This window comes from Mastigoproctus giganteus, chromosome 4 (assembly GCF_048544385.1).
Source record: "Mastigoproctus giganteus isolate SK-2022 chromosome 4, ASM4854438v1, whole genome shotgun sequence".
NCBI classification, from domain to species: domain Eukaryota; kingdom Metazoa; phylum Arthropoda; class Arachnida; order Uropygi; family Thelyphonidae; genus Mastigoproctus; species Mastigoproctus giganteus.
The window spans coordinates 1,028,403-1,056,402 of record NC_143578.1 but is presented as its reverse complement, the minus strand read 5'-3'; the positions used below and the strand labels follow the sequence as shown (position 1 = coordinate 1,056,402).

At 41.8% G+C, this 28,000-nt stretch overlaps 1 protein-coding gene across 1 annotated transcript in view; it reads left to right on the top strand.

Moving 5' to 3' along the window:
* LOC150086327 (uncharacterized) overlaps positions 1 to 28,000 on the top strand; it is an 86,257-nt gene that overhangs the window by 43,748 nt on the left and 14,509 nt on the right. Inside the window, 3 exon segments of the mRNA XM_090371274.1 lie at positions 22,734 to 22,940; positions 24,215 to 24,321; positions 24,486 to 24,570. Coding sequence (XP_090227400.1) covers positions 22,734 to 22,940; positions 24,215 to 24,321; positions 24,486 to 24,570 — 399 coding nt within the window.

Below are 28,000 nucleotides of genomic sequence, written 5' to 3'. Positions count from 1 at the left end.
AATATGCTGGATGTCTTGTTCGTACTTGTCGTACTTCCACGTCAATACCCATCCCCTCTACGCACATTTCTTTAATGACGCTCGGTGTGATACTGGGTTCAATCAGCGAGACAAATAGCTTTCCTCTTGTTTGAACTGAGGTGATGCTGTATCTTTCTGCAAGACAAAGGTGATAATCAGATGGCTGGAATGTTGGAGGATGATCAGTAGGATCGCCATTTGTCCGTATGGCATGTTGTTGCTGATGGGCATTTAGGTGAGGGGGGTCTTTTTTAGTGGAATTTTGAGGGGCCGACTGCAATAAAATAGAGTGCCCTAGAAGTGTTCATACACGGGAGGCGCAGGAGTTTCGGTTGTATTCTGAATTAAACTATTTTTGAAGTAAGATTAGGAGAGAAAGGCGGACGGAAAGACGAGGAGTGACAAGGAGAGAGATGTGAGTGAACTGGGTACCGGCGAGATTCTCGGCATCTCGTGCAACTTAACTGCTAACATCAAAGACGAGAAACGGAGAATCTGGAATGAACTTATCAGTGTGTAGCAATCACGATGGGGTTCCAGTATTACTGGTCAAGTTACCCGCTCTTTTGTTCCTGCAGTTACCTTCCCTCTCAACAAGATCGTCCGCCAATGGTTTTCTCCCAGTCTAACAACATCGTACATACTTACTGGGCACGGCTCCATCAACTCCAAACTATCTCAATTTGGCTTGTCTGACACCAATCTCTGTTTGTGTGGTGCTGAGGAAACCTGGACGCACATTCTGTAACGCTGCAGCCTGTACCACGATGACAGATCTACACTACAAGCTGCTGTCAGCAACTTCTCTGAAGGAAATGAAGTGGCGCTGATTGAAAATTCTCAATCGTTCTCAGCTCTACAACAATTCTGCTCTGCTGTTTTCACCAAAAGAAAGCAACTCTTCTCAAGTATATCAAGAACAAGGAACCAACCCAACACCTGCAATGTCTATCGATATTTCTTAAAACTGATATCGCCTGCCTCTAGTTTTTTTTTTTTTTTAAGCTGGTACCCCAGTTTGGGCAGCTGTGGCTACAGGGGGATTAGTTAACACCCATTGGTATAGCCCTACCTCCAGTGGATGCGGTTTTCGTTCTTCTTAAGACAGGAAAGGACTGCTGTCTTGTGGTTCCTGTGCCACAACTAATACTTCTGATTAGTTGGTGATGCGATTTGCTGTGTGAACATGTTACATGTCCATTACACTTATAACATCGTAATTAACACGATTATATCATTGTATGTATCGTTATATATTGTATCGTTATATGTATCATATATATTATATTATATAATTGTATGTACATAGCGGATTTGCCAGTTTCTGGGTAGGGGCCGCCTGTGGTTTTTTTTTTTTTTTTTGTTAATAAAGAAAAAAAAAAAACAACACGCGCGGCGCTCTGACGCATTAGACCCGGGTGCCACTTGTTTTCAAGAAGCCTCTTCTTAATTCTTAGACCTTCTCTCTTTATTTTTATTTTTTGTTTTATTAACAGCGCAGGTAACCATTGAGAGGTAACCAATTTAGCAGTGCTGGAGAAGACAGTCCCCAAGTCGTCAACTTGGTCACACCTTTCGATGATCACAGAGTTAATACTATACTCCGTATTCATTAGTTGTGGAGATCTGGAAGATGAGAAAGAGATTACTTTGCACTTCGAGGGGTTAGCAGAGAAGCCATTCAGAGATAGCCACAGAGAGAGAATTTATTGAGAGCACATTGAAGCTGTTGAGAATCGGTAGTCTCCTTCACTGCTGAGTAGATCTTAAGATCATCTGCATAGAGAGCAACTTGAACATTGGAGGTGTGGATGAACGAAGGGAGATCATTTACGAAAACAATGAAGAGAAGGGGACCTAAGGGGGATTTGAGGTACTCTATTTAATAAAGATTTATTTATTTAGTGGTATAAAACGGTCTGATAACGCTGAAGGGACGATGCGTAACATAGCAGCGTAGTCATGAGAGCAAAGGGTCACGGATACCATATTGCTTAAGTTTTTCCAGAAGTGGTTCGTGCGGGACTTTATCTCTTTCCCGTTAGATTTTAAATGCGAATGAAACGAGAGGTGGAGTTCGTAGGGAATATACCGAAAGGAGCGATGAGAAAAGTTTGAAGGGCGTGGAAAAAGAGAGAAAGAAGAAATAGTTTCTAGCTTGGAAAGGGCGAAGGTAAAGGAGGAGGAAGGGACAAGAGTGGGGGGAACAGACAGAAAAGAAGGCGGTGTTAATTGGAAACCAAAAGCTCAAGGTCCAGCTGCGTGTCGATGTTTATTTAGTAAACAAGGTGTTCATCAGTGTTCCACAACAGACGTGTTTCCATACCAACACTTACGTCACCCGCGAGTGATTAAACGATGAAAAACAAACGCGAATTTACACAGAGAATAAATAAATAAATCTTTATTTGTCCTACCAAAATTAAAATCTAGGTGTACATTGGTAAGAGACAAATTCCCTTCAAGGCAGAAAATGCCAGGGGATTACCATAAAATGTGAATAGAAATATACACGAAAAGATGAAATACAAACTGCATTACTCATCACTACATTTCTGTGTAGAGTCCTGGCAACTGTAATACAAAAGTTCATCTCAACATCACATCCACTGAATCAACTTGTGCGAGATGTACACTCGTAGAAATAAATACAAGCAGTTCTTGACAGAAATTCACACATCTACTAGGCAACAACAGTCGCCTCAGAGAACCACACTGCGCTTTGTTTCCTATATTTCGAATCTTCTATGAGGGTCCTTACTAGGTCAATTCCTATTCGTGTTAGGCACTGAACTGATTCTAACGCACTGGCGGGTATAAACCCATCGTCAGTCTGTTGGTCTTCATTCCCAAGGATTTTGTACCTCTCAATGCAGATGGCGGATGTGCCACTCACAAAGCTGGCAGAGGCATGGTGATGATATCGTGCCTGCCAGTCATCATTTTGTTTGTAGTTATTAGTCCTTTCCAGGCGATGATGTCTGGTTGGTAAACACTGCAGTTTAAGCTGTTCAGAGAACTGCGTGGTCCTTAACTGTTGAGGGAGGTGGTGCTTATGGTTTGTCCACTTCAGCAGCCAGAATTCACTCGCATATATTCTCCTAATGTGGGTACGGGTGGCTAACGCACACAATTCGGCGCCATACAAAATGGCCGAATACACTGTGGTTCTTAAATATCGTGCGGTTGTTGCAGTCTGTTTCACGTGCAAGAGGTGCTGTTTTGTTGCCCAACGTAAGTAGTTCATTTTCTTTACAATCGGGTCAATATGAGACTTGAACATAAGTTTAGTATCAAAAGTTACTCCCAGATCTCTATGCGTCTCAACAACTGGGATAGGTTTGCCATTAAGTTTCGGGTGTACGAGCGTAGGCAATTTGTTGAGCGAGTACACCATAATTACAGTCTTCTGCGGCCAAGCCAAATTTGTCTAAGTACACGAATAAGCTCAGCAGCTTATAATTAATCTGCTCACACAATGCCCTATTGTTCATGGACGGTTGGATGGGTGTTAGGATCTTAATATCGTCTGCATAAGTGCATACATCATCCCTACCGTTGCAGAACGGGATCATAATGGCGGTAAAAAGGAGTCCAGATAAGACTCCACCATGTGGAACTCCTGCATGGAGTTGGCGTTGGAGGATCTGACTATCTGTGCGGTAAAAAATGGACCGACAAGTGAGTAGGGCCTGTAGGAACTTCAGCAAATTTCCTTTTATTTGGAAGGCGTGTTGGAGCAGATTAAGTAAGACATGTACATCCAGACTGTCGAAGGCTGCTTTTATATCGGAATAAATTATTGCAATTTCCTTTCTGGCTTGGAAAGCATTTAGTATTGCGGCTTGAACTGTGAGGAGGTTAGTAATAGTAGATCTTGCAGTTATTGAATAATGAATTTGTTGAGGCTGCCCAGTGAGTATCTGATTCGACAACTTTGCCAACAGCTTTCTCCAATACTTTTAACAGGGTAGATGCGGTGAAGTTATGCTTTGTAATTTTTGGCATTGGAATCACAGCGTACTTATTTCAGTTCTCAGGGAAAACTCGGCAGTAATTCTTTGTACGCGCCTTTCGTTGCTATTAAAAGAAAAAAAGAGGAACCCCTTTTTGGAAAAAGAAAAAAAGACAACAGAAAAATGGACAGAAAGAAATTAGAAAAGGGAACCGAATAAAAGGGAAAGAGAGCGAAAAAAGAAAAACTCGGTTTCGTGTGAGCACTTCAACCAGCAGAAAGAGCTCTTTAACTGCCTTCAAACCCACCACCATCATTGAGGGCAACAACGTTTTGGTGGAAAGAGTGCAGTGACACCTACCCACCCGGGAAACCCACACGGAAAGTGCTCGCTCTTTCCACTCATGTCGCCTATTCGCAATCAAAACACCCCAGATGCGCGCAACTGCTGTTTGCCGAACAAACAACAGCAGCGATCTCAGTGCCGGAATCTGACCCACGGGGGTCTCGCGAGTTCAAATATGCTGCGAATTAATTTCCGATTGGTAAAACGAAGTTAAGTCTGCGATTGTCCGAATACAGGCGTCGCGTGTTTCGAGCACTTCCGTTTCGGGGCTTCTGTGTTCCGTTCATCGTCATTCCGGTGATTCCACGTGGTGACACGTTGCGGCGCGTGTCAACTGGCCGTCTTAATTGTGACCCGTATTTTGTGCAGCTCGTGTTTCGCTTCTCTGCCATCGGTCGGTCCACGTGTCGCAGTTCGTCACATGCATCTGTTGCTCTCGACAGGCGATTAAGGTTATAAGTACGTGCGTGCTCAGTGCACTCCCGGCCATTTTGAAGGTGACGAGTGTGGAGCCGGCACTAAGCCTTACGAGGGGCGTCTGAGAAGTTCGTGGCCTCGGTACGAATGGTTTATTTCAGCAGTCCTGAAACCCTTGAACGTTGTCCCCTTTTGGGCGAGAAGAACTGTTGCCACCGATGCCATGATGCGTCCATTCCAGCTACGAAGAGCGTTTTCTCTTGGGCCTTCGGGAATGCATCCACTGCAGCAATGACGTCACCGTTAGTCCAGAAATGGATGTCACCCGGGTGCGTTTTCAAATGAGAAGAAGGTGAAAATCTGATGGCGGCACATATGGTGCGGCCATGGCAACGACACAGAATAGAAAGTGTTTTTGGTTCGAAGGTGCGCACGAAGCGATATTTGATCATCCTTGGCAAGATCTAACTGAGACAAATGAGCTCGAGGAACCCAATAAAACCCAAACTAAAGTAACCAAGATAATCACAGAAGTCAGCAATGCAGCAATAAAAAGAAGAACCCCGATCAGGGGAGCTGTCCCCTGGTGGACCCTGAAATTGAACAGCTCAGACGGGAAACAATTAAAAGAAGAAAACAATTCCAACGGGCAAGGCGCACATGAGGTTGAAGCTTTAAGGGAAAGATTATTATTATTATTATCTGTTTATTTCTCTTCCGAGACACCCATAGACAGCACGTGGCTAGAGCGTGTGGTTACATTATAGTATTTGCAAGCATGTTTACATGAATTTATTCACAAAATTTGGAGATGAAAAAACACAGAATATGTGGTTAATGAATTAATTGTTAGGTTTAATTAATTGCAAATGGTTGTTAAATGCTAAATATTATTATAAAGGGTGTTTCAGTTAAACGTTTCAGAACTTCTAAGAGGGGTAGGGTACATCCTGACAACTCGAAATCATATAGCAATGTGGGGTCGGAAATGCTTTCCTGAAGCGGTGTTGTACACAGAAGCACCATAAAAAGAAAAGAGACCGTTTCAAGTGAGAAATCGTTTTAATAATACATGAAAAGAAGCAAAAGGTACATGGATTAAAGTAAGTGTTCGAAGTTTCTTCCACGGGCTACAATGCACGCCTCACATCTCCGACGCATGGACATCCGAACATTCTGGAATACTCCAGGCGAATTTCTTCGGCAGCTACTGCGATTCTTGCAACCAGCTCCTCAGCATTGTCAACAGGGGTGTCATAAACTAGCGATTTCATATGACCCCAGAAATAAAAATCAAGACATGATAGGTCGGGTGACCGAGCAGGCACCCGACCTATCAACGCACGGGACCACCACGTCCGATCCACTGTTGACCAAATGTGACATCCAGGTAGTTACGAACATCTCCGCTATAATGGGCAGGGGCTCCATCGTGTTGGAACCACATTGTCTGTTGCGTCCATGCAGCAGAAATCTGTTCATCTCTCAAAAGTTGTGGCAATACTTGCTGCAGAAAGATCAAGTAGATAGGTCCGGTTAGAGACGACACGGTAACAGGTAAGGTCCGATGAGGTGATCTCCCATAATACCGGCCCATACATTGACCGAAAATCGAATCTGTGCTGCACGACGACGTCGTATTGCATGCGGGTTCTCGACCGCCCAGATATGGTCGTTATGCGTGTTGAAAATTCCTTCCCTTGTGAAGGAATTTTCACGGTCATATGAAATCGCTAGTTATGACACCCCTGTTGACAATGCTGAGGAGCTGGTTGCAAGAATCGCAGTAGCTGCCGAAGAAATTCGCCTGGAGTATTCCAGAATGTTCGGATGTCCATGCGTCGGAGATGTGAGGCGTGCATTGTAGCCCGTGGAAGAAACTTCGAACACTTACTTTAATCCATGTACCTTTTGCTTCTTTTCATGTATTATTAAAACGATTTCTCACTTGAAACGGTCTCTTTTCTTTTTATGGTGCTTCTGTGTACAACACCGCTTCAGGAAAGCATTTCCGACCCCACATTGCTATATGATTTCGAGTTGTCAGGATGTACCCTACCCCCTTAGAAGTTCTGAAACGTTTAACTGAAACACCCTGTATAAATTATTAAATTAGTCTTATTATATTTATACTTTCCGATACACATTACCAAAGATTTCTGTCCTATACATTTTGTCTGTACATAGTTTCTCTGCATCTATATTTGAATTATTAAAATAATTCACAGTATTTGCTGGGAGGGAAAATCTCCACAGAGAGTCCAATTGAGTCAGTTGGTACTTGAGACTTGGTTCTTCCCTCTTTATTCTCGGTCGTATCATCCGGGGGCGAGTGATCACGTTTCCCACTTTCGGCGAATCTATTCTCTCTCTCCGTTAGTAGCTTTGCCAGAGTTAAGATATAGAGAAGCCAGAAACAGCTACACAAATGCGATCGTTAAGAGCAAACGCAAGGCCTGGGAGGCTTTTGTTAGCACAACAGGGAACACCAAACCCTGGGGAGTGGTGTACAAGATAGTCACGAATAAACTTCCCAGGGGGAAAGTCATTTCAACCACCAGACACCACAAGGTGATTATACCACCACGTGGCAACAATCTATAAGCAATATATTGGATGCCGTCTTCCCGGAACCAATAGAGCCAACACTGCCAGAGCAACTTATCGTCTGTCAAGATAATGAAGCTACTCTCAACAGATACTCAGGAGCCACCCTTCACACGGGATGAACTACAACAAATGGCAACCAGATAAGAAACAATAAATGTCCAGGCCTGGACTGTTTAGAATCCGAAATTATTAAGAAGACTGTGGAGATCGTTCCAGACCTCCTTTCACACCTATATAACAGCTGCTTGGCTAAGGGCATCTTCCCCAAAAAATGGAAGACAGCAAAGGTAAAATTAATCCCCAAAAATTCGAACAAACCACCCCATCTGCCAAACTCCTATCGGCCAATAGTCCTACTGCCGGTTGCAAGCAAACTGCTAGAAAGACTACTCTGCACAAGGATAAATCAACATTACCAGACAGCGAAACTCACAGAGACATCGCAATACGAATTCAAGCAGGGTTCGTCTACTGTGGAGGCCTTGCGTACCCTATCTGAATTAGCAGCAAACTGCAATAATAAATATCTACTAGTCATCTCCGTTGACTTCGCTGGGGCGTTCGACACCATTTGGTGGCCGAGCGTACTGGCAAGACTAAGGCAAGCACAAGTGCCGATCAACTTATACTCCATAATTAAGTCATATCTCTCCGAGAGACGCATCATCGTAGAAGCACCTTATGGTAGAGTGTATCGTGATATCCGCAGGGGCTGTCCCCAGGGTTCTGTTCTGGGGCCACTACTGTGGAGCATGGTTCTCGACGGGTTCTTGGATATGCACCTCGGTGATGTGCGCTCCCAGGCCTTTGCTGATGATTTGGTCCTCACCATTGCTGCAGATAGCAGGGCCCAGTTAGAGGAAAAGGCCAATCAGGCAATGCTGATATTGCAAAAATGGACCAGAACCCACTGCCTGACATTATCAACAACAAAGACGTCCTCCATCCTGCTCAAAGACAAGCTTGATATACGTAGACCGCCACAAATAAAGGTGGGACCTACCAGAATAAAATTAGTGACCCAGTTAAAATATTTAGGGGTTATACTGGATGGAAATCTTACCTTTAAACACCATCTAACTTATATCAGAGCCAAAATTAAAAGATATTCTGGATTGGTGGCTAGGATCGCCAGGCGGGACTCGGGGTTAAACCAACGCACCCTGTCATTGTTTTATAAAACAACTTTTCTGCCGATCATCACTTACGCCTCAGCAATATGGTTTCCCAAAGCAGCAACTGTAGTAAACCGACGCATCCTTGATGCAACGCAAAGAACCATCCTACTGACAGTTACAGTGCTTGTTGACAACCAGTACCCACGCACTGCAGGTCTTGGCCGGGGCTCTCCCCCTTCACTTAGAGATCACGCGCAGGGGAATGAACTACCACATAGAGAAAGGAATACCTTGTACATACCATGACTATACTGTGGACGTTAATGCACCACAAAAAAATGAAAAGACAAGGCTGCAAAAACACCTGATGCAAGTTTGGTAGGAGTGCTGGGCCAACTCAAATAAGGGAAATATCACCAGGAAATTCATTCCGAACGTCGACAGGATGTACCCCAGTCTCCTAACTTGCTTTCAACCTGGCTTATACACCACCTATTTATTGACAAGACACGGGGCCTTTAAAGCCAAGCTGACAGCGCTGGGGATTGAGGTGGATCCGAGCTGTGCCTGTGGGGAGCTTGAGTGCTGGGAGCACATTATGTACGATTGTACTCATTATTATTATTATTATTATTATTCTTATTATCATCAGTTTATTTCTCTTAGGAGAACACCCAGTTACAGCCACAGGCTAGAGGGTGATCATACATATACAACTATCTTACAAAACATACAAATATGTTACAGTTATAAAATACATGAAATACATAATATCTGATTTATAATTATCTGGAATATAGAATAATTGAGTTATTGATTACTCGCAAAGGCTTTTACTACCGTAAACTGGTAAGAACATAATATCATAAAAATTGAAGCATACCTTCTGCTTAAACACACACACAAATGGGAGTTTCGCCATATTTACATAAACACAAATAATTACAGCCTCATGAGGCTGTAAATATTTGTGAGGACCTCAGGTGCAGACTGACCACCGCAATACACTACCTCCCCAAGAACTTGGAATCACATCTATTGGACTCACTAGAGGAATACAGGGAGCTAAAGGAATATGCCCCAAAACTATTTGGTAGGCGTAAAATACTGATAGCCATCTACAGAAGAAGATAAAAATAAATAAATAAATAAAAATAGACACAGAACACGCGTGAATAGGACTCAAGGAGAATCTCCCTCAGAAACCTGCTCACTACTAATCATCTAAAACCAGCGATCGCAAGAATAACCCCATGGAGATGCGGATCCTCCCATGATGAAGAGAACCACAGCCATTGCTAACAGACTAACAACGGACCTGACCAGTGTTCATAGCTGAGGACAAATCCGGATACTAAAGGCTACCGATGACAGAGAAGACCGATGAGGATAGAGAAACACCAAGTTGCTGCCTTGACGGAGCCATATTGGCTCAAGGCTCTGCACTCTCTTGTGCAGTGCAATTCTTTTACTCCCACACCCGGCAGGGGGGGAGGTGACGGCTTGCTGTCTCCTCCCTACTCTGCCACATCATTCCTTCTCTGTGGTGGGGCATAGGCATGCCTCACTGAATAATTGGGGGTCACCTACCCTATCGACCCTCTTCTTCCTATTTCACCCCCCCAGCCTTCACTCTCCCCTCCCAGCACTTTCTCTTGCACAGTGTATAGCCCTACACGTCCAAATTTAAAATACACCAAAAAATTTCGCCCAACCTTTTAGGCACTTCAGAAACAGGCCTTCAGCATCAAACCCCATATTAGCGTTTTAATGTAAGCGAACTAAAATCAAAAACCGCGGTCGTTCTAAATTTATTTTAGGTCCTAGCCACTAAAATCCCAGGAAAGTAAGTGGCAGGACCTGCCAGAGTACAATTGACTCAATGGTAACACCCGGCTAGCCTCCACGTGGCGAGAAATGGGCAACGTCGGGTCCCATTAGGGGCCTGGCGGCCAATAAGCCGGATAAACAATGGGCACAACATATAATACTACTCAGTCTGCGCGGGTAGCACAGTGGTATCGTCACCGTCCTCCCCACACCTGGTGGAAAAGGCCTGGGTTCGAATCCCGTCGATGACTCGAGGAACTTTAATGGGCTTTTTTCACTCCGTGGCTGAGTTAGTCGGTCTCAGGCGTATATAGCAAGGTTTTTCTCCCCATTAACTGGGGTTTTTTCGTCCAGCAAAACAGGCAAATCGACCATAGACATACGCAATTTACAGACACAAATACGGGTTAATGTATTTAATTACGGGCAACCCTAAAGTAATAAAAAAATAAATATAACACTACTCATGACCCGCACACTTCTAAATCTCTGGCTTTGATAGGGTACTGTTACCGATACATTGAACATTCGCGGAGATGGGAGAAATCCCAAGAGCCGCTAGACCCCCAATATACCTCATACCTCTTGGCAAGATTTGGAAAGATTTTGACTTTGACCACACTTTGATCTCAGCCAAAAGGCCCAGACAGAAGCAATAGGCAGGATTTCGACTGCAGGCAAAACCTTAGAACACCCACCATTATTATTAGAACTGTGTTTTCCTTCAGAAGAAACTAGACCATGGTTCCTCGGGCCGCTTTCACCCGACCTGTTTCCCCCCTCCTTTCCCCGCTGCTTTTAATCTCACTTTGGTCATCACGCGCAAGCGATCGATACCGTTGAGAGAAGGAACCACCTAACTTTACGATAACTCCCTTCCACACGTTGCTAACCCGAGTGGGGTGTCCCTTCAGGAGATGGGCTGAGTGGGATTTGTCACCGTGGGATTCCCACATTTTCATGTAGATTAGTGAGCGACGCAGTTGAAACAATAATTAATGTATAATGTACTTAAGATGCCTTACAACATACCCATCGCGGCATGCTGCATGGGGTCTCACGTGGATGTAAATTTGGAAAATAGCGACATTGAGTAACGCAATATATAATAACGAAACAGCAATAAAATAAAAATCCGTGATCAGATACCACGTGAGTCAGTTCTCCATCCATCTAGATAAGAGGATGCGGCGTTCACACGTACAGTGGCACGACACTTTTCCACTGTACACTACTGGGGAGGGAGCAGATCACGTGCTCGCAATACGATCCTTCTTCTGTACCGCTTGTCACGGGCGAACTCGTTCACATCCACGTCCTTCTTAACATTTCAGTGGTCACAAATCTCTCAGACAGGAGCAGTCTTCCACGAGTTGAGCAAGCTGAGGTAATGCTCTTAGCGCGCGAGGGGGAATTCTCCATCGGACCACATTCTAGATGATGGAGGCGCAGATAAATAAATAATTTTTTCATTTATTGCAACTATAGCAAGCCCATCACAGCACTAGGCCAGGGGCATAAATTCAGTACAAAGAAGACAAATATATATATATATATATATATATATATATAAATACATAGGATATTCTATATATACATTAACAACGAATATGAATTATAACGATCAAAAATATATATTGCAGACCATCATATTTGGATCTTGGATGTAGTTACTGGGTTGCAGGCAGCAGCTGTTTGTATTTCTCATAATTTGGAAATGAGACTCCTGTAGGCTTCAGAGTTGAGCAACCTCTTACAATCAATGTTGTGATCATTTATGAGGTGAAGGGATGCATTGGGGAACATCCTGTCCATTTGTTTTAGTCTGGAGAGTTTGCATTTGAATTGTTGTTGCTTTCTTGAGTTTTCCCTGTTGGTGGGAGCTATGTTGACTAGGTTTGGTGAACTGGATGCAGAAGTAATTAACTTTGCAAGAAGCATGACTCCAGACTCGTTGATCATCTGTAGCAGAGGCCTTGTTTTTAAGTTTTTATAAAGCTGTTGCCTGGATATTGTAGAGTGGTGTGTGTAGAGTGTAGAGTGTGTTTAGTGTCAAACGGCACCAGGGGTTTCATCCATCTCCGCGTGCTATACATTGTGGGTGTGAAACAGAACACTGTTAATGCCAGAGGTTTAAAAGTGTATGGATTTTGTACATGTTTAGTGTCGTGTACCGTTGTTCCTCTGGTCATTTAGCCGCTGGGCCCCTAATGGGACCCAACGTTGTCCACACTGTGCCTCGTGGAGGCAGACCAGGTACACCAGTATTATAGTTATTTACTCTGGCAGGTCCTGCCACCTAATTTCCTGAGATTTCAGTGGCAAAGACCTTAAAAAAAATAATAAATAAAAAATAATAATAAAAAAAAAATAAAAATATAAAAAAGTTATAGTTATGGGTCAGCCATAAGAAGTACTATTTATGCAAATGAATGTTGTTAAGTTTTTGGGTGTAGGGCTCATGCAATTTAACAATGGTTCAGACACTAGTAATTATAATTAAAAGAGAGAGAGAGGGGTGGGGAGACTGAAGATGGGCCTGTTCCACTGATTTGGGGGTCCATAGAGAAGATGACCCCCAAATCAGTGGAACAGGCCCATGCCCCACCAGAGGGAAGAGAGGGGCGGCGAGGGGAGGAGGAGACCAGAAGTCACCTCCCCTCCCGCCCGGGGAGTGGAAGCAAAGGGCCACGCAAGGGAGCGTGGCTTAAAAAAAAAAAAAAAAAAAAAAATTCTATACAGTCCCAAAGGAAGGTCTTGTATCAGTCCAAGAATGGTTAGTTTAGTCGTGGTGCCTGTTCTTGATCCCTGTAGATAGCAATAAGTGTCCTCCTTCGAGTGTACAGTCCCTGGGCGAATTTTGTCAACTCCTGGTACTCCTCTTGCGAGTCCAACAGGTTTGATTCTCTGTCGCGAGGGAAGTAAGTCAGCTTTGTCATCAGGAGGCAGCGGAGATCCTCATATTTTTCACAGTTGTACATTATGTGAGACCATGTCTCCACTTCCCCACAGACACAGCGAGGATCGTTTACTAATTTAAAACTGTTTAGTTTGGCATTCAGGGCCCCATGACCTGTTAAAAGATACGTAGTGTACAGTACAGGGTGAAACCATGATGGTGCTTTTGGGTATAATCTTCCGACATCAGGCAGAAATTTCCCCGTTATTTCCCCTTTTGTGGATTCTGACCACCTATCCTGCCAGACCTGCTGTAGGTGGGTGGCGAGTTTTGTTTTTTCTCTTTTTAGGTTTCCTGTAGGGTCAATGGAGTGGCCCAGGAAGATGCAGGGAAGCCCTTTTGCGAGATGCTGCACCATGGCACAACACACCACCTCGAGATCAAGGGGGAGTGCTCCCGCCAGAACCTGCAGAGCATGCGTACGCACAGTGCAGCAGGCCCATGTAATAGAGAGGAGTATTGTCCGTTGGATGGAATCGAGTGTCCGGGGAAAACGAAGTTTATTGTTCAGCCATCTAACAACCCAATACTTTAAGGCAATGAATTTCTTGATGGTAAATTGAGGAGCATCAGACCAGATTTCGGAGGCATAAGACAGAATGGGAAAAATGCATCTCTGAACATGGTTTTTGACTGTTTTTCTATCTTGAATCGCCGCTGTTTCTTGCTTGATGAGCCATTTTGATTTTTGAATTATTTTGGCAACATAGTGAGAATAAAATGAAAGACTTTTGTCAAAAACAATTCCTAGGGCTTTGTGAACATATACGTTGGGAATTGAAACATTTGCAATTTTAATTTCTATGTGGTTTGGTTGTTTCTGTAAGGAATAAGTTATTTGAGCAGCTTTTTTTGTATTTATAGTCAGATTGAGATTCTTCAGATACTTGATGAAGTAATGTACATCTGTAAATTCGCATCGTGGCTAACCTTGGAAATGTCATCACAGGATTTGGAAATAATAAACAACTTTAAATCATCGGCATAAGCCAGCAGATTTGGATTTTCTTGTAGAAGTGGTTGTAGAGATGCTGAAAATATAACACTGGAGAGAACACCTCCTTGAGGAATGCCTGTTGTGGTTGTGACGAGAATATTATCAATATTAGTGGGGAAGATGAGATTTCTATGATTTAGGCTGTACTGAAGATAGGATGTAAACCATTTTGTCAATGTGGAAATGATTTTTCAGTATTTCAATGGCTTTCTTGTGATCAATGTTGTCGAAAGCACCTTTGATGTCTAGTAAAAGACATCGCATTGTGCTTTATCTTGAAACTCAGTTTGGATGCGCACAATGGTGTCAGCAAAGCTTGTTGTCGTAGAGCGCCCTGTAGGACCAAAATGCATGTTGACAGGTGCATTAGCGAAGATCGCATCCCGAAGATATGGCAGCGTGATCTTATCAATAATTTTAGCGATTATTGACGATACAGCAATTGGACGATAGCTTACATGGTTATTATTACTAGCCTGTTTTGGAATGAGGGTAATTCTAAAAGTCTTCCATAATCTTGGAAGGAATGGCTGGGAGATGCAACTGGAAATAATATGAACTAAAGAATCAATGATGGATGCACTGAACATTTTAATGATAAAACTAGGGATGCCGTCAGGGCCTTCACTACTATCAATTCGTAATTGGTTAGTGATTTTCTGAACTGTATTCTTGTTTACAAGTTGGTTGATTAGCAGGGCTTGATTAGGAGGCATTTCATATTGAACGCTATTTGCGTGTTTATAAGAATTGAATTCTTTAAATTTGTTTTGCATATCTTCATTGCAGATGTCAAAATTGCATGTTTCCATATTGAATTTTATCCATTCCAAAGTCCGGTCATGCTGCGAGGTAGCTCTTGTTTTTGAAGAAAGTGCTCTTTTATTATGCTTGAGCCTGAACGATTGATGATTTTTGTAGGCCTGAATTTGTTTGAGCTGAAACAGTGCTCTGCTCTTTTTATACTTTATGTATGTTGATGAAGTGCTGTACTTCTCTTCCACTGTGGACCTGTGGCATTTTTGTTTCTTTTAAAGTATGGTTTTAGATGAGATTTGAACCACGGTTTGGATTGAGAAGAAAGTCTTACAAGTTTGGATTCCGACTCTGTTTTAATTGATTTAACCATTTTATTAGTAGAAACGTGGCGCCCTGAATAGGTATATTTTTAAGAGAATCCCATGGATAGTATTTTAAGAGCTGCAAAAACTTTTCTTTCTGAAGGAATTTAATTGATGATATTCTTTTAGTGCATTCTAGAGGGGGACAAGGATTTCTACAGCAGATTGTTGCTTACAATTCTATACTTTTGTGATCCGATCTAAATGTAATGTTGCTGCTAGGCTTTTCTTGAAGTTGAAGATTGGAGTAAACTAGATCAAGCGCTTGATTACCTCTTGTAACAGGGACGTTGATACTTTTAGCTCCTAGAACTAATAAGGAGTCGGACAGCAATTTCATTTTTGAATTATATTTGGGCAGGGGAGATTAAAGTCGCCCATTATAATTATGTTGTTAGATTGAGACTTATGAACAGTGATCATCCAGCTTAATACTTCGTTGATAATATCATCAGTAGGTCCAGGCTGAATATAAATATTATATATTTGAAGTAGTGAACCTTTAACTTGGATCAGAAGAGAAATTCCTTCAAAATTGTACGAACAGGTGTTGTAGGTGTTCATAACTTTAATGTTGGATTTTAAAATAATCCCAGATTAATCCCAGATGTCATGTATGGAGTGTAGTTTAGATTTTTCGGCAGTAGAAAAACATCCTGAAGAGGCTCCTGCATCCATGTTTCAACTAAACAAATTATATCATGAGTTTCTTCAACCAAAAGTGCTGCAAGCGTAGACAGTTTATTTTTTACGCTTCTTACATTCTGAAGAAAAATTTTGAGATTAACATAGGTGTTAGAAGGATGCCAATCTCTCATTCTTCCAGCCTCTTGAAGCTCATGGAGAAGACATTACTTTCCACCATCATCAATCAAATCATGCCTCACAAACCCCCACAGATTCACTATGCCATTCCAGGTAGATCCACAGTCACCAATTTAACATCGTTAACCAACACCATTCTCAGTGCACTAGAAGCTAAAGCAGAGCTTTCTGTCATCTACATCGACCTGGAAGCTGCCTTCGACTCCATCAGTATCCCCTCACTTGTTCACCTCCTAGAAAACTACTTCTACGTAAAAGGTGACATGTTGTGGTTTATCACAGCCCTGCTCTCTGACAGAACCATTCTTCTTAAAGCGGATCAACGCACAATCTGGAGAAAGATCACTGCGGGAGTTCTCCAAGGCGGAGTTCTCTACGGAGCATTATTCACCGCAGTTATTATTCCGTTTGTGCAACAGAGAGAAGACATACTCTGCTATGCCGATGATATTAAAATATATACTCAGATTAACCCTGGCGAACATCTCTCAAACATCAATAAAAAATCTGTGAAAAGTTACACGACTTAGGATCCTATCTCCATAAATTTGGCCTCCTCATTAACCCCGCCAAATCAGTCCAAATGGTCTTTTCTCTGAAGCGCCAAGCCTCTCTAGACGGCATTCCCATCCCAGTGGTCAAGATGCATACAGACTTAGGAGTTGTCTTCGACTATAAACTGAGCTTCAACCCCCACATTGACAAGCCCATAGCAAAATTCTGTCAAATGCGCTGGACCACAAAACAACAACTGCTCCACGTTAGGGATCTGGATGTGACTCGTCGGTACATATACACCTCAGTATACTCCGTCGTACTGTATGCCTCGGAAATTTGGGGGTCCGCGGCCCCTACCAACATCAAGCGCGTGTACTCCGCCGAATACTGGCCCTTCGTTGGATCATACAAAAACATCGTCGTCCACCACAGCAAAGGACAACTGCGATGGCGACGTCACTTCATTTTGCCCGACTTCCAAATCTTGTACTTGAAAAACGCCTTGTTCTCACTGTCAAGATGACAACCGGAATGGTCTCGGAGCCAAGCATCTGGGAACTGTGTGGCTGGAGGATCCCTCTACCCGGACTGAGGTCAGCTCCCACCTCACTATAACAGACTATCGCTCAGTGACCGCTTTCTCCCCAGGGAGATGCTCCCCACAATCGTTTCAATTAACGGCGACCTCTGTAGGTTTGTGAAGGATCGGAGGTACCGAAGACAGATCCTTTGGCCAGGCAAAGTGCACATTGATAAGGGCAGCATAATAATGCCCAATATATTGTAAATAATGTTCAAAGCACGATGTCTTTATGAATGTGTTGTAAATAAAGTGAAGAATATCTTTATGAATATAAATATTAATATAACATAATGTAAATATGAATATCTTTATTATTTCATTGTAAATACTGTCAAAAGCATATATTCTGTAAATAATCTGACATTGATTCTATTTTATTGTTGGCACTGGGGGATGAGCCCGAACTTCGATGTGGGCCCCGTCTCCCCAAGGCTATTATTGTCCACCAGCCAATGTAAAACCCCTGGCATTGCTGCTGTGAAGGGTCTATTGTATATACCACGTTTGTATACAATAAAGATTATATATATATATATATATATATATATATAGATGTTCGCAAGCATTAGGAGGAAGGATAAATGATGGACTATGACGCGAACCCGGACTGGTATTCTCTAGCTACGCAGACAGCTCAACAGATTGAGAGTTAGACGTTAACTCCTCACTGACGTTGTTGGCAGAACCTAGAACAGTTCCTTAAAATGGCATGACGAGTAGACCAATTCGGCCAGATATCAGGATTTTGATACTTTTGAAGGTCATAATCCTTTAGTTCAATTCTGAAGGATGCGTAAGTTCGATGTTTGGTTTTTATCTTGAAAGCACTACCCGGAATTTCGAGCTGCAATAGTAGCTGATCTATCTGCTGGGAGGTAGTATTGGGATCTAGTCTGCTGACAAAGATATTATTACTTTTAAACATCGGACGATTTCTATTTCTAATTTTAATACAAGACTGCGTATTTTTTGTTCCTACAATGCTACTATATTTGTTTCTTCTGCGGGAAACCTTGAGGAGTTAACAAGGTAAGGCAAGCTGTTATGGGTAGGCACTTCAGGATTAGGATTAGATGGATAATTTTGACCGTAGCGAAGAGTTAGAATGTCTGAGTAGCTGGACTACAGGTGAGATCGACGTGGGTGTGGCTAACGGAAAAATTGCTTGAGGGCTACAGGACTTGACCCAAAGCAGGGACAATGCCAAGGTCACAAACGGTTTTATGACAAAGAAAGCACTACTTTCAAAAGTCAACCAGCGTTTCTGTATGTAGCTACGCTTAGCAAAGGCTTAAAAGCCATAACGTTGCGCACTGTAAACTTAAAGCTGAAATAAACAGTACTTATCTTTACGAAGACTTCATAAAAACCATCCAAGCTGCCCAATATTCATCTAAGGAACATGTCAGTGCACCACTTTACAAAAATTTCATTTATTTTATTTTATTTTTTATTTTATTTTATTAATAACAAGATACACAACAGGTAACCATTAACAGTGTATCTGAGATCAGATCAATAAACATAATAACAATAATGTGAAATCCTACAGGACGATAAACATTGATATAGATTCAAACAATAAAAGCATATGTACAAAAGAGGATTGTATTAAGTTAAGTTACCGGTAAAACAAGTAATAATTTAATTAGTTAGAGAATAGAAAAATAATATAACAAATAAAAAGCTACAATAATTAGATGTGAGCTAGTCACTTTGCAGTTTAAGTGAAGAGGCAAACTTGTGGATGGAGTTCATCAGTGATTGGGAGTTGTCAAAGAAGTCAATGAGAGAGTTATTTGCTGATTCTGTTCAGTGGACTGAACTTCATAAAGTCCGTGTTGGCAGAGTCAAGGCGAAACGGTGTAAGGATCCTGACTTGTCTACAGGGAGCATTGAAGTTTATTTTACTCAGGATATCAGATGATTCATATACACTGAGTGATAGAATAGAGGATTGCGGTACGTAAGGTAACGGATAAAGTTTTTTTGGACTGCTTCAATTTTGTTAGTTAAAGTCTTTGTGTGAGGATTCCAGATGGGTGAACTGAATTCAAGGATTGGCAGAACAATAGTTTTATAGAGGATAACCGCATATCTGTAGTTTTTGAACTTGTATGTGTTCCGTTTGATGAATCCCAGTGTTTTGAATGCTTTGCTGGTGATTTTAAGGACATCGAATTTAGCACTGCTGGAAAAGAGAATCCGTAAGTCGTTAACTTGGTCACACCTTTCGATGATCACAGAGTTAATACTATACTCCGTATTCATTAGTTGTGGAGATCTGCAAGATGAGAAAGTGATTACTTTGCACTTCGAGGGGTTAGCAGACAAGCCATTCAGAGATAGCCACAGAGAGAATTTATTGAGAGCACATTGAAGCTGTTGAGAATCGGTAATCTCCTTCACTGCTGAGTAGATTTAGGAAGGAAGAAATCTTTATTGTACAGTAAAGATAGATCTTAAGATCATCTGCATAGAGAGCAACTTGAACATTGGAGGTGTAGATGAAAGAAGGAAGATCATTTACGAAAAAAATGAAGAGAAGAGGACCTAAAGGAGAGTGTTGTGGTACTCCGCTAAGTGGTATAAAACAGTCTGAGTTCACTTGATCGATGATAACGCTCAAGGAACGATGCGTAATATAGCTGCGTAGCCATGAGAGCAAAGGGTCACGGATACCATATAGCTTAAGTTTTTCCAGAAGCTGTTCGTGCGGGACTTTATCAAATGCCTTGGATATGTCTGTGTAGACTGCATCAACTTGTAGGTGATTATCAAGAGCTTCCGAGGTGTATTGCCAGAAAGGAAGTAAATTTGTGACTACTGACTTGCCACTGCAGAAACCATGTTGATTCTGATCGATGAAAGGCCTGAAGAATTCGAAGAGATGTTTGTGTACTGCTGTGTCGAAGAGTTTAGCCAGGCTGTTTTGCAAGGTTATGGGTCTGTAATCAGATACGTCATTTTTATCACCTTTTTTGAAAATAGGAACTATATTGGCCTGCTTAAAGTGCTTAGGATACTTCCCCAGCCTGAGAGACAAGTTGAAGATCCGCAGTATGAGGGGTTTTAATGTAGTGACAGTCATTTTCCAAAATAAGCCTGGAATGTCATCTGGGCCTCAAGTATAGTCATTTCTCATGCTTTTTAATGCCGAATTTAAATCTTCATCAGTGATAAAGAGATTAATGAGGATATCATCTTTAACAGGTGTGAAGTCAGGAAATGAGGCAGGACTCAATGTATCATTTGTTTGAATTCTAGAAAAGTGTTTGGCAAACCCTTGAGCAATACTGAATTCGTCAGATAAGTGAATTCCATTTGCGTTATGGAGTTGTAACTTTCTACTGGTTATATTCTTATGCTTCATGAAATTCCAGAATGGTTTGATATCTCTGTGAGTAAGCAGACTATCCTGAACTGACTCTGAATACATATTGTAAGAGTTTAATATGAGCGTTTTCACTTCTTTGCGGAGTTGGCGGAATATTTCGTAGTATTGACTGTCACCTGATTGCGTATACTTGTTTCTGTAGAATTCTTTGGATTTAATTTTATGTATTAATTCGCTGTTATACCAATGTGGGTAGGTAGAGCGTGTGGTAAGATGGGCTTGAGGAACAATGTCAGATATAACTGAATGGACACAGTTAATCAGGTTGCTGGTGAGCACATCGATGTCATCCATAGCGTCAGCGAGCTGCTTGTCTACGTTTCTTAGAGCTAGGTTGAGCAGAGGCCAGTCAGCCTTTCTGAAATTGAATCGTGGAGAACGGGAGCTGCATTTGAATTTATGAGAAGTCACTGTGATGTCAAAGGTAATAGGCGAATGATCCGAGTGAAATATAGGGTTGTCATTGTGAACATCTATGTGAGTAGTGGAAAATATTAGGTCGAGGTAGGCATTTTCTCTGGTTGGAAAGTTGCAAATTTGTTCAAGACCATAGCTGTGAAGCATATTAAAGAGAGCCCTAGTCTGCAGTGATGGAGAAGAAGATCCTAAAGTCACCCAAAACCATTGCTATGTCAGCAGATTGAATTAGTGGGAAGATAGATTCCAGCGAGCTTTCTAAGTACTGGAGGTCGATATTAGTTAAGGGAGGTGGAAAATAAAGCAATACTATTAAAACCTTTAACTTGCCAATATGAAGAAGGCAGTATACTGATTCAATATTTGTGAAATTTGATGCAGTTTCACAGAGTATATGCTTAGAATGTATAATAGCTACTCCGCCTCCACGAGATCCTCTGTCCTTTCTATGGATTGTATATTGTCCATCTATAATCTCCTGATCATCAATATCTATGGAGAGCCAGGTTTCAGTGAGCAGGTAAATCTCGTAAATATGTGAGCCTTGGATTGCTCTGAAGTGGTTTAGGTTGCTAATTATACTCCTGCAATTCTGAAGGTAAACACTGAACAGTTGGGATCTGGGGATTCTATGACGAGAGGAGAACGTAGTATGTGTAGATAGCAGGGTATCTGATGGCTATGCCTGTGGAGAAGAGATTTTGGACTCCCTTGATGGTCTGTCCGTGAAGCGTTTTACTAGAGCCCCCTGATAAAAGGGATCTTAGATTCAGCACTTTTTCTGTTTGTGATGGAAGGCATGTTATTATAAAAGATGAGTAGGTGGGACACCGTGTCTTCAGAGAAAGGACATCTACTCCGAAACCGTATTCTTCTTTAATTAAGTTGATAAGATCTTCAGATTTAGTGGCGGGTCCAAGTCTAGAAAGAAAAATTCTGTCTTTTGTGGGAATAATTGTGATTTATACTTTTGTTTGAGTAACTGAGATTTTTCTGCAGTAGTTACATTCTGTGTTTGATGAGTTTTGGCTGGAAGCTTGGAGGAAGTATCTTGAGATATAGAGACTTGAACATTTTCTGAAGGTTTGTTCTATTTAAAAAGCACTTATAAATTATTATAAAGCAGGAGCTAAACTACAGACGTCTAACACCTATCTTTCCGGTGAGCATTTTTACAGCGAAAGTTAGGAGTCTCTTCCATCTTCAGCGCCAACCGTTCCAGCAACACCAAAGCGTGGTTTTGGTCGCAGTACCACAAATTTCTACTCCGTAGAGGACGCGTTGGAAAATGGCAGTCTGTCTCTTGGTAGAACCTGGGTTCGTGACACGAAGAAGGTGCTGTTGTTAAATGCGATAAAGTTAATGACATTTTTAAGTCGCAGCGAAACTTGCACGTGTGGAAGGGTGTTGAACCCGCTGAGTTCGTTTTTATCCGATGGGAAACTTTGCCGCTTTCACGCGAGTAGGGGAGTGAAGCGAATATTTTCGCTACGTGGCAAGAGCTCAATAAGAATGTGTTTTGCTTTCTTTTAGGGACACGAAAGATCACTTTCGCTTGTTTTCAACCAGCTGTAGGAACTTAATCGAATTAAACGAAATGTTGAACTGAGAGAAGATTCCGCTTTCTTTTTCTTTCAAGGGTGTCGGATGGACGCAGCCCAGCGGGAGGAGAGAAGACGACATCGCGTACGACGTACTTCTGTGCCGCAGACCCGTTTTCCCGTCGAATTCTGCGGAGGTCAAGACGCAAATGTTCACCCTCCGCAGCTTCCAGACGTTGGAATCGTCGCTCTTCTGCGGCTGCACTGACATAGATGGAACCACCCTGCATGTGGCCAGCTGCGAAGTAAGATTCCAAATTTTATTTATTTATTAATAACGGATTCGTAATTAATTTGTGAAGAACAGTTTTCTGTAATCGCAATAAAATGTAGGAGGGGCAGGCCCGCACATTTCCGCCTTAAACAGCTTTCTTTTATCCGAGTGAACATTCTTAAGATCCTACAGAGTAAGGATCCTCAGCTGTAAACTGCTGAGGATCCTTGCTGTGCAGTTCGTAATGCTTAAAGATTTCCTTTCTCGTATATCACATGCGCTGTTTAAAATTAAGGGGACGTCCTAGAATAACCAAGGCCTCTCGTGGAAACGTACTTTATTGATAATGACACCTTCAACGTGATCGGATCTGTTCTGTTCTTTCTTTTATTTGTAAAAGTCATTTGCACTCTCTCGGGTACGATCCCTAAGAGTCCAATCTGTCCGGGACACTCTTGGTTAACTTGGCGAATTGTTGCGTAACCACCTCATTTTGGTCGCTTGTTTTGTTTTTCCTCTTTCAAGTGATAAAACGAAGGGGCCGAGATTTTCGGGCCCTTGATGTATGCTGTAAAATAGTGTACGTCGACGAGAACAAGAAATAATCCAGGGCTGCTGAAAACAAGATGGACGCATATTCATTCTATTAGCTACAAAGTTTGTAGCGAACTATTTCGGATTATCTTCATTTCCTTTTCCACCTGGAAGTTCTTCGTTGTGCACAGAACCAAAGCATAAAGAGGAACCAAAATACTGCGCACACCGCTGTTGTAGGTCGGCACTTTGCGACTCATCTTCAGATCGATGGGCCAATTCATCGACCGAATCAGAAAGTTCTTAAAAGAATTTCTTCCATGATTTTCCCTTTTGATCCTCCTTGAGAGTGAAAGCGATGTTGAAGGTTTCATCGTATTCCCCACTTTAAAACGGTATTCGCAATCGGGTTACTTTTCTGGAGCAACCAGATGGCGAATCAACCCACGCAGTAACCAACCTAATTCCAAGTTAGAAACTTTGATGACGGTGATAACTCTCTTTTTGTTTCTCTTTGCAGCTCAAACATGTGCAGTGCACCGCAGGTTCTGATAGTGTTCGATGTTATTTTTCGGGATTGTTTAAAAAATATTTTGGCAATCCTGTTGTCTCGAAACTTTATACTAGACACGTTGCATAGACAACTTATGTGATCGAGACCCGCTAATACTACGAAACCCGACAAATAGGATGGATGCACGTATTTCATTAAACTCAATAACATTTAGAATTATTAGAAGAATGGCGCTGATGGAGTTTGTCTCGTTGCAGTGGAAAGGATATTTCGAAACTGTGGTGGACGACAGAGGAGAAAGGCGAGTGACCGGAGGTCTAGAAGGGACGGTGCTACTGATGTTGGTTGACTCCATGAGACTCAAGTAAGCATTACCTAGTTAGATCCATAATAATGTTGCGCTTCTCTGCAGCGCGTGACCAATGTACTTTAGGCTTCTCTTTGTAATTTGATGGGCATTCACTCTGCAATAGGGTGCAGCTTCGTTCCCATTTCCTGTTTGATGACTGGAGCGTTTATTTTTCGCAGGTACCGACTGGTAAACTACTCCACTGAATGGTATTCAGAGGATCGATGGAGCTGCGATGATATTCCGGGTATCATCGAAAATCAGGTGAGTATTGGTCTTTTCAGATGCGAATCCGTACTTTCATCTTGTACACGAGAGAACTCACCAGCCATTCGATCCTTGTAGGATCCCCGACGAGGGACAATAGTTCATTCATTAATGCATTCCAAATGCGACAACAACAACACACCAGACTGAATATAAACAGGTGCAAAGAACATAATTTTTACCCACTCGTTTAGCTCACATAATCTTGCTGAATGGTAATACCTGAACAAAGTCCTCCAGGTAGCGCAGCGTTTATATTCAGTATCCTCCCAACACTGGGTAGAAAACATCCCTTCGAATCCTGTCGATGATGTGCGGAACGTTTTGTGGGCTATTTTCACTCCGTGGCAGAGTTGGTCGTTCTCACGCGAGGACCACAACGTTTTTCTCCCGGTCTAATATTCAATGTCGAAGCGTATTTTTTTTTTTTTTTTTTTTTTTTTTATGTAAACCCCACACACGAGAGGTATTAAAACCTGTAGTATTTAGTACCCTTCTTGGGTTGGAGGTTAGAACCTGTGGTACTTAGTACCCTGCTACGACTGGAGGTTGAGAAGACGGAAGAAGACATTTGTTGACATTGGACTTGAACTTCTGTAGACTGTAATTTTCAGGAAATACGTATGAAGGAAGGTTGTTCCAGAAACGGCAGTTGAATGAATAAACGAGGAAAGATGAAAAGTTCGTTCTGTGGGTTTGAAGTTCGACAGTAAATGGATGTTGGCTGGTGGCGGCACGTGTTCGGACTGTTTTGAAAGAGAGAGCGGGAATTATAGAAGCCAATTCAGAAGAACAGTGCCCATGGAAGTATCTGTAGAAGAGGCATGCAGCAGAAACAGTACATCTATGAGGCAGCAAGTGGAGAGACTTCGTTAAAGATGAATCATTAATTAACCTAACTGCCCTCTGCTGAATGAAATCAAGAAGCCTGAGAGCGGTTTTGGGGGCAACACCCCCAGATGTGGGAACAATATTCCATGGTAGGGCAGATTTGCGATTTATATAGAGTGAGCAGCTGTTTGGAAGAAAAGTAACGCCGAGAGCGAAAGAGAAAACCAAGTTTTTTAGATGCAGAGGAAGCAATATTTGTAATGTGCTTGTGCCAAGAGAGATTAGAAGTCAGTGTAATCCCCAAGAGAGATATATCATTTTGCCTAGAAATTGGAGTGTCACTAAATAATAAGCAGAGGAGCAGAAGAACCTTTTTACGAAATATAAGACAAGACTGAGTTTTAGAAGGATTGAAATCAACTAAATTGTCTTTGCCCCACTGGAAATTTCCCTGGAGATCGGCATTTAAGGAATTGGTAGCAGATTTGAGAGAAATTGAAACTGATTGAGCAGGGCAAGATTTCTCAAAATCGGTATTTAAGGAATTTGTAGAGGATATTCGAGAAGATGAAGCTGATTGAGCTGGGCAAGGTTTTTCGAAATGGAATGTGGAATACAATGTGCTATCACCGGAAAAACTATGGTTAGGATTTCCGGTCAATGGAAGAAGGTCATTAATATACAAGAGGAAAAGCGTGGGGGGAAGAACTCAACCTTGGAGCACACCGGCATTAGTGGAGAAGTTAGAAGACAGAGGGCCATCTACCATCACCCTCAGTGAGCGATCAGAGAGAAAACTGGATAACCAATTATTAAGAACATTTGGCAAACCATAAGATGGAAGCTTGTTTAGAAGAGTTTAATGCGAAATATGCCCTCAAATTTTTCCATTGAATTTGTCCATAAATGGGTAACGTAATCCAGAATTGTCCTTTCCATACGTACGTTACACCCCATATTCAAATTTTATAGTTGACCTTTTTATTCACTTCGCACGCTCCTCTAGTCCACAACTAATGCATTGCATACAAATTAGGGCGATGATGTCGTTCAAAACTTGTCCTCCCCTTTCATATTTTTAAGTTTCCGCTGAACAAATCGGAAAATTTTGTGTCTTTTACAAATAACTGCAATTGAGATAATAAATGTTCGCTTCTGCACTCTCCCCTAAAAGTTTGGAATCGCCTTTCATTTTTCCAAAGTTTTTATTAAAATAGTTCCAGACTTGTTTACCAATTTTTATTAAAATAGGTTTCTAATATGAAAATGAAAATAAACAACAAAAACGTGAAGAAATTTCAAGAATGTTCGAGAATATTCTAGAAAGGGGCAGAAGGGTCCTGAATGTGATAGAACATTGTAGATGATTCTAGATTGTCCTGGAAAGTGAGTGTATTGTTTGAGTATTAGAGAAGATTGTAGATGATTCTGGAGTGTCTTGCAATAATATAAATTAAGGAGTAACGGCTATAACTCATAAAATCGAACACCCACCATTCAGAGAGAGTGTTTGGTGTAATCGTTTTTGTTTTCTTTTGCTGTAAGTTTTCTTTTGTTATAAACACAACAAGAAATAAGATCTGAATGTTGACAGAGAAGTGTTCCTATAACTCTGTATAAACACAACAAGAAATAAGATCTGAATGTTGACAGAGAAGTGTTCCTATAACTCTGTATAAAGAAAGCATTGTCAAAAATACTAGGTGTTTCATTTAAAGGACTACACACTCCCATTCGATGATTCCAGGAGAGTGGGAATTTACAGACAAACCACGATCAGCACGATTGCGCTAACAACGGATGCGCAAGATTATGTCAAGATAAGACCACAACACTGAATTCTAAACGCAGTGGACTACTTACTGCACCCGAAATCCGAGCTCAGTTCAATAGTAACAGAAAAACTCTCGTGCCTACATCCAATAAGATTTCGTAATGAACAAGCGGGACTTCATGGTCGTGAAGCCATCCTCGTTAAAGCGGCAAAATAAAAGAAACGGTGGGCTTGGTCTAAGAGCCACGAACGTTAGACAATTGAATAGTGGAAAAACGTGCTGTGGAGGGATGAATCCAAATTTGAAATTTTTGGATCCAAGCTTAGAGTTTACGTGAGACGATGAACTGAAGAAAAATGGTGCCACATTGTTTAGTGCCCACAGTCAAGCAGAATGGGGGTTCCATCTCGATCTGGGGTAGCCTCTGTTTTCCTGGATGGGTGACATCGTCAGAATTGAAAAGAATTTTGAGAAAAGAAGGCTAGAAAAACATTCTTGGAGATATCCTCTGGACTTTGACTTTGTGGAAGAAATTTTGTATTACAACGAGAACGATGACCCGAACCACAGCTTTAAGCTATGCAGGGACTTTCTATCAACGAAATAACAGGGAGGGGTTTGTAAAATAATAGTGTGCCGACCCCCATCGCTAACTTAAACCCAATACAGCTTTTATAGGATCATCTACACCGTCAAGGCCGTGATGACCCATTTTCACAAAATTTATGGGAAACCATGAAGACACTGTTATAAAATTAAGCTAAAGAATGCCACGTCTGTGTACCGCGGCGATAACATCTCACGGAGGATATTTTGATGAA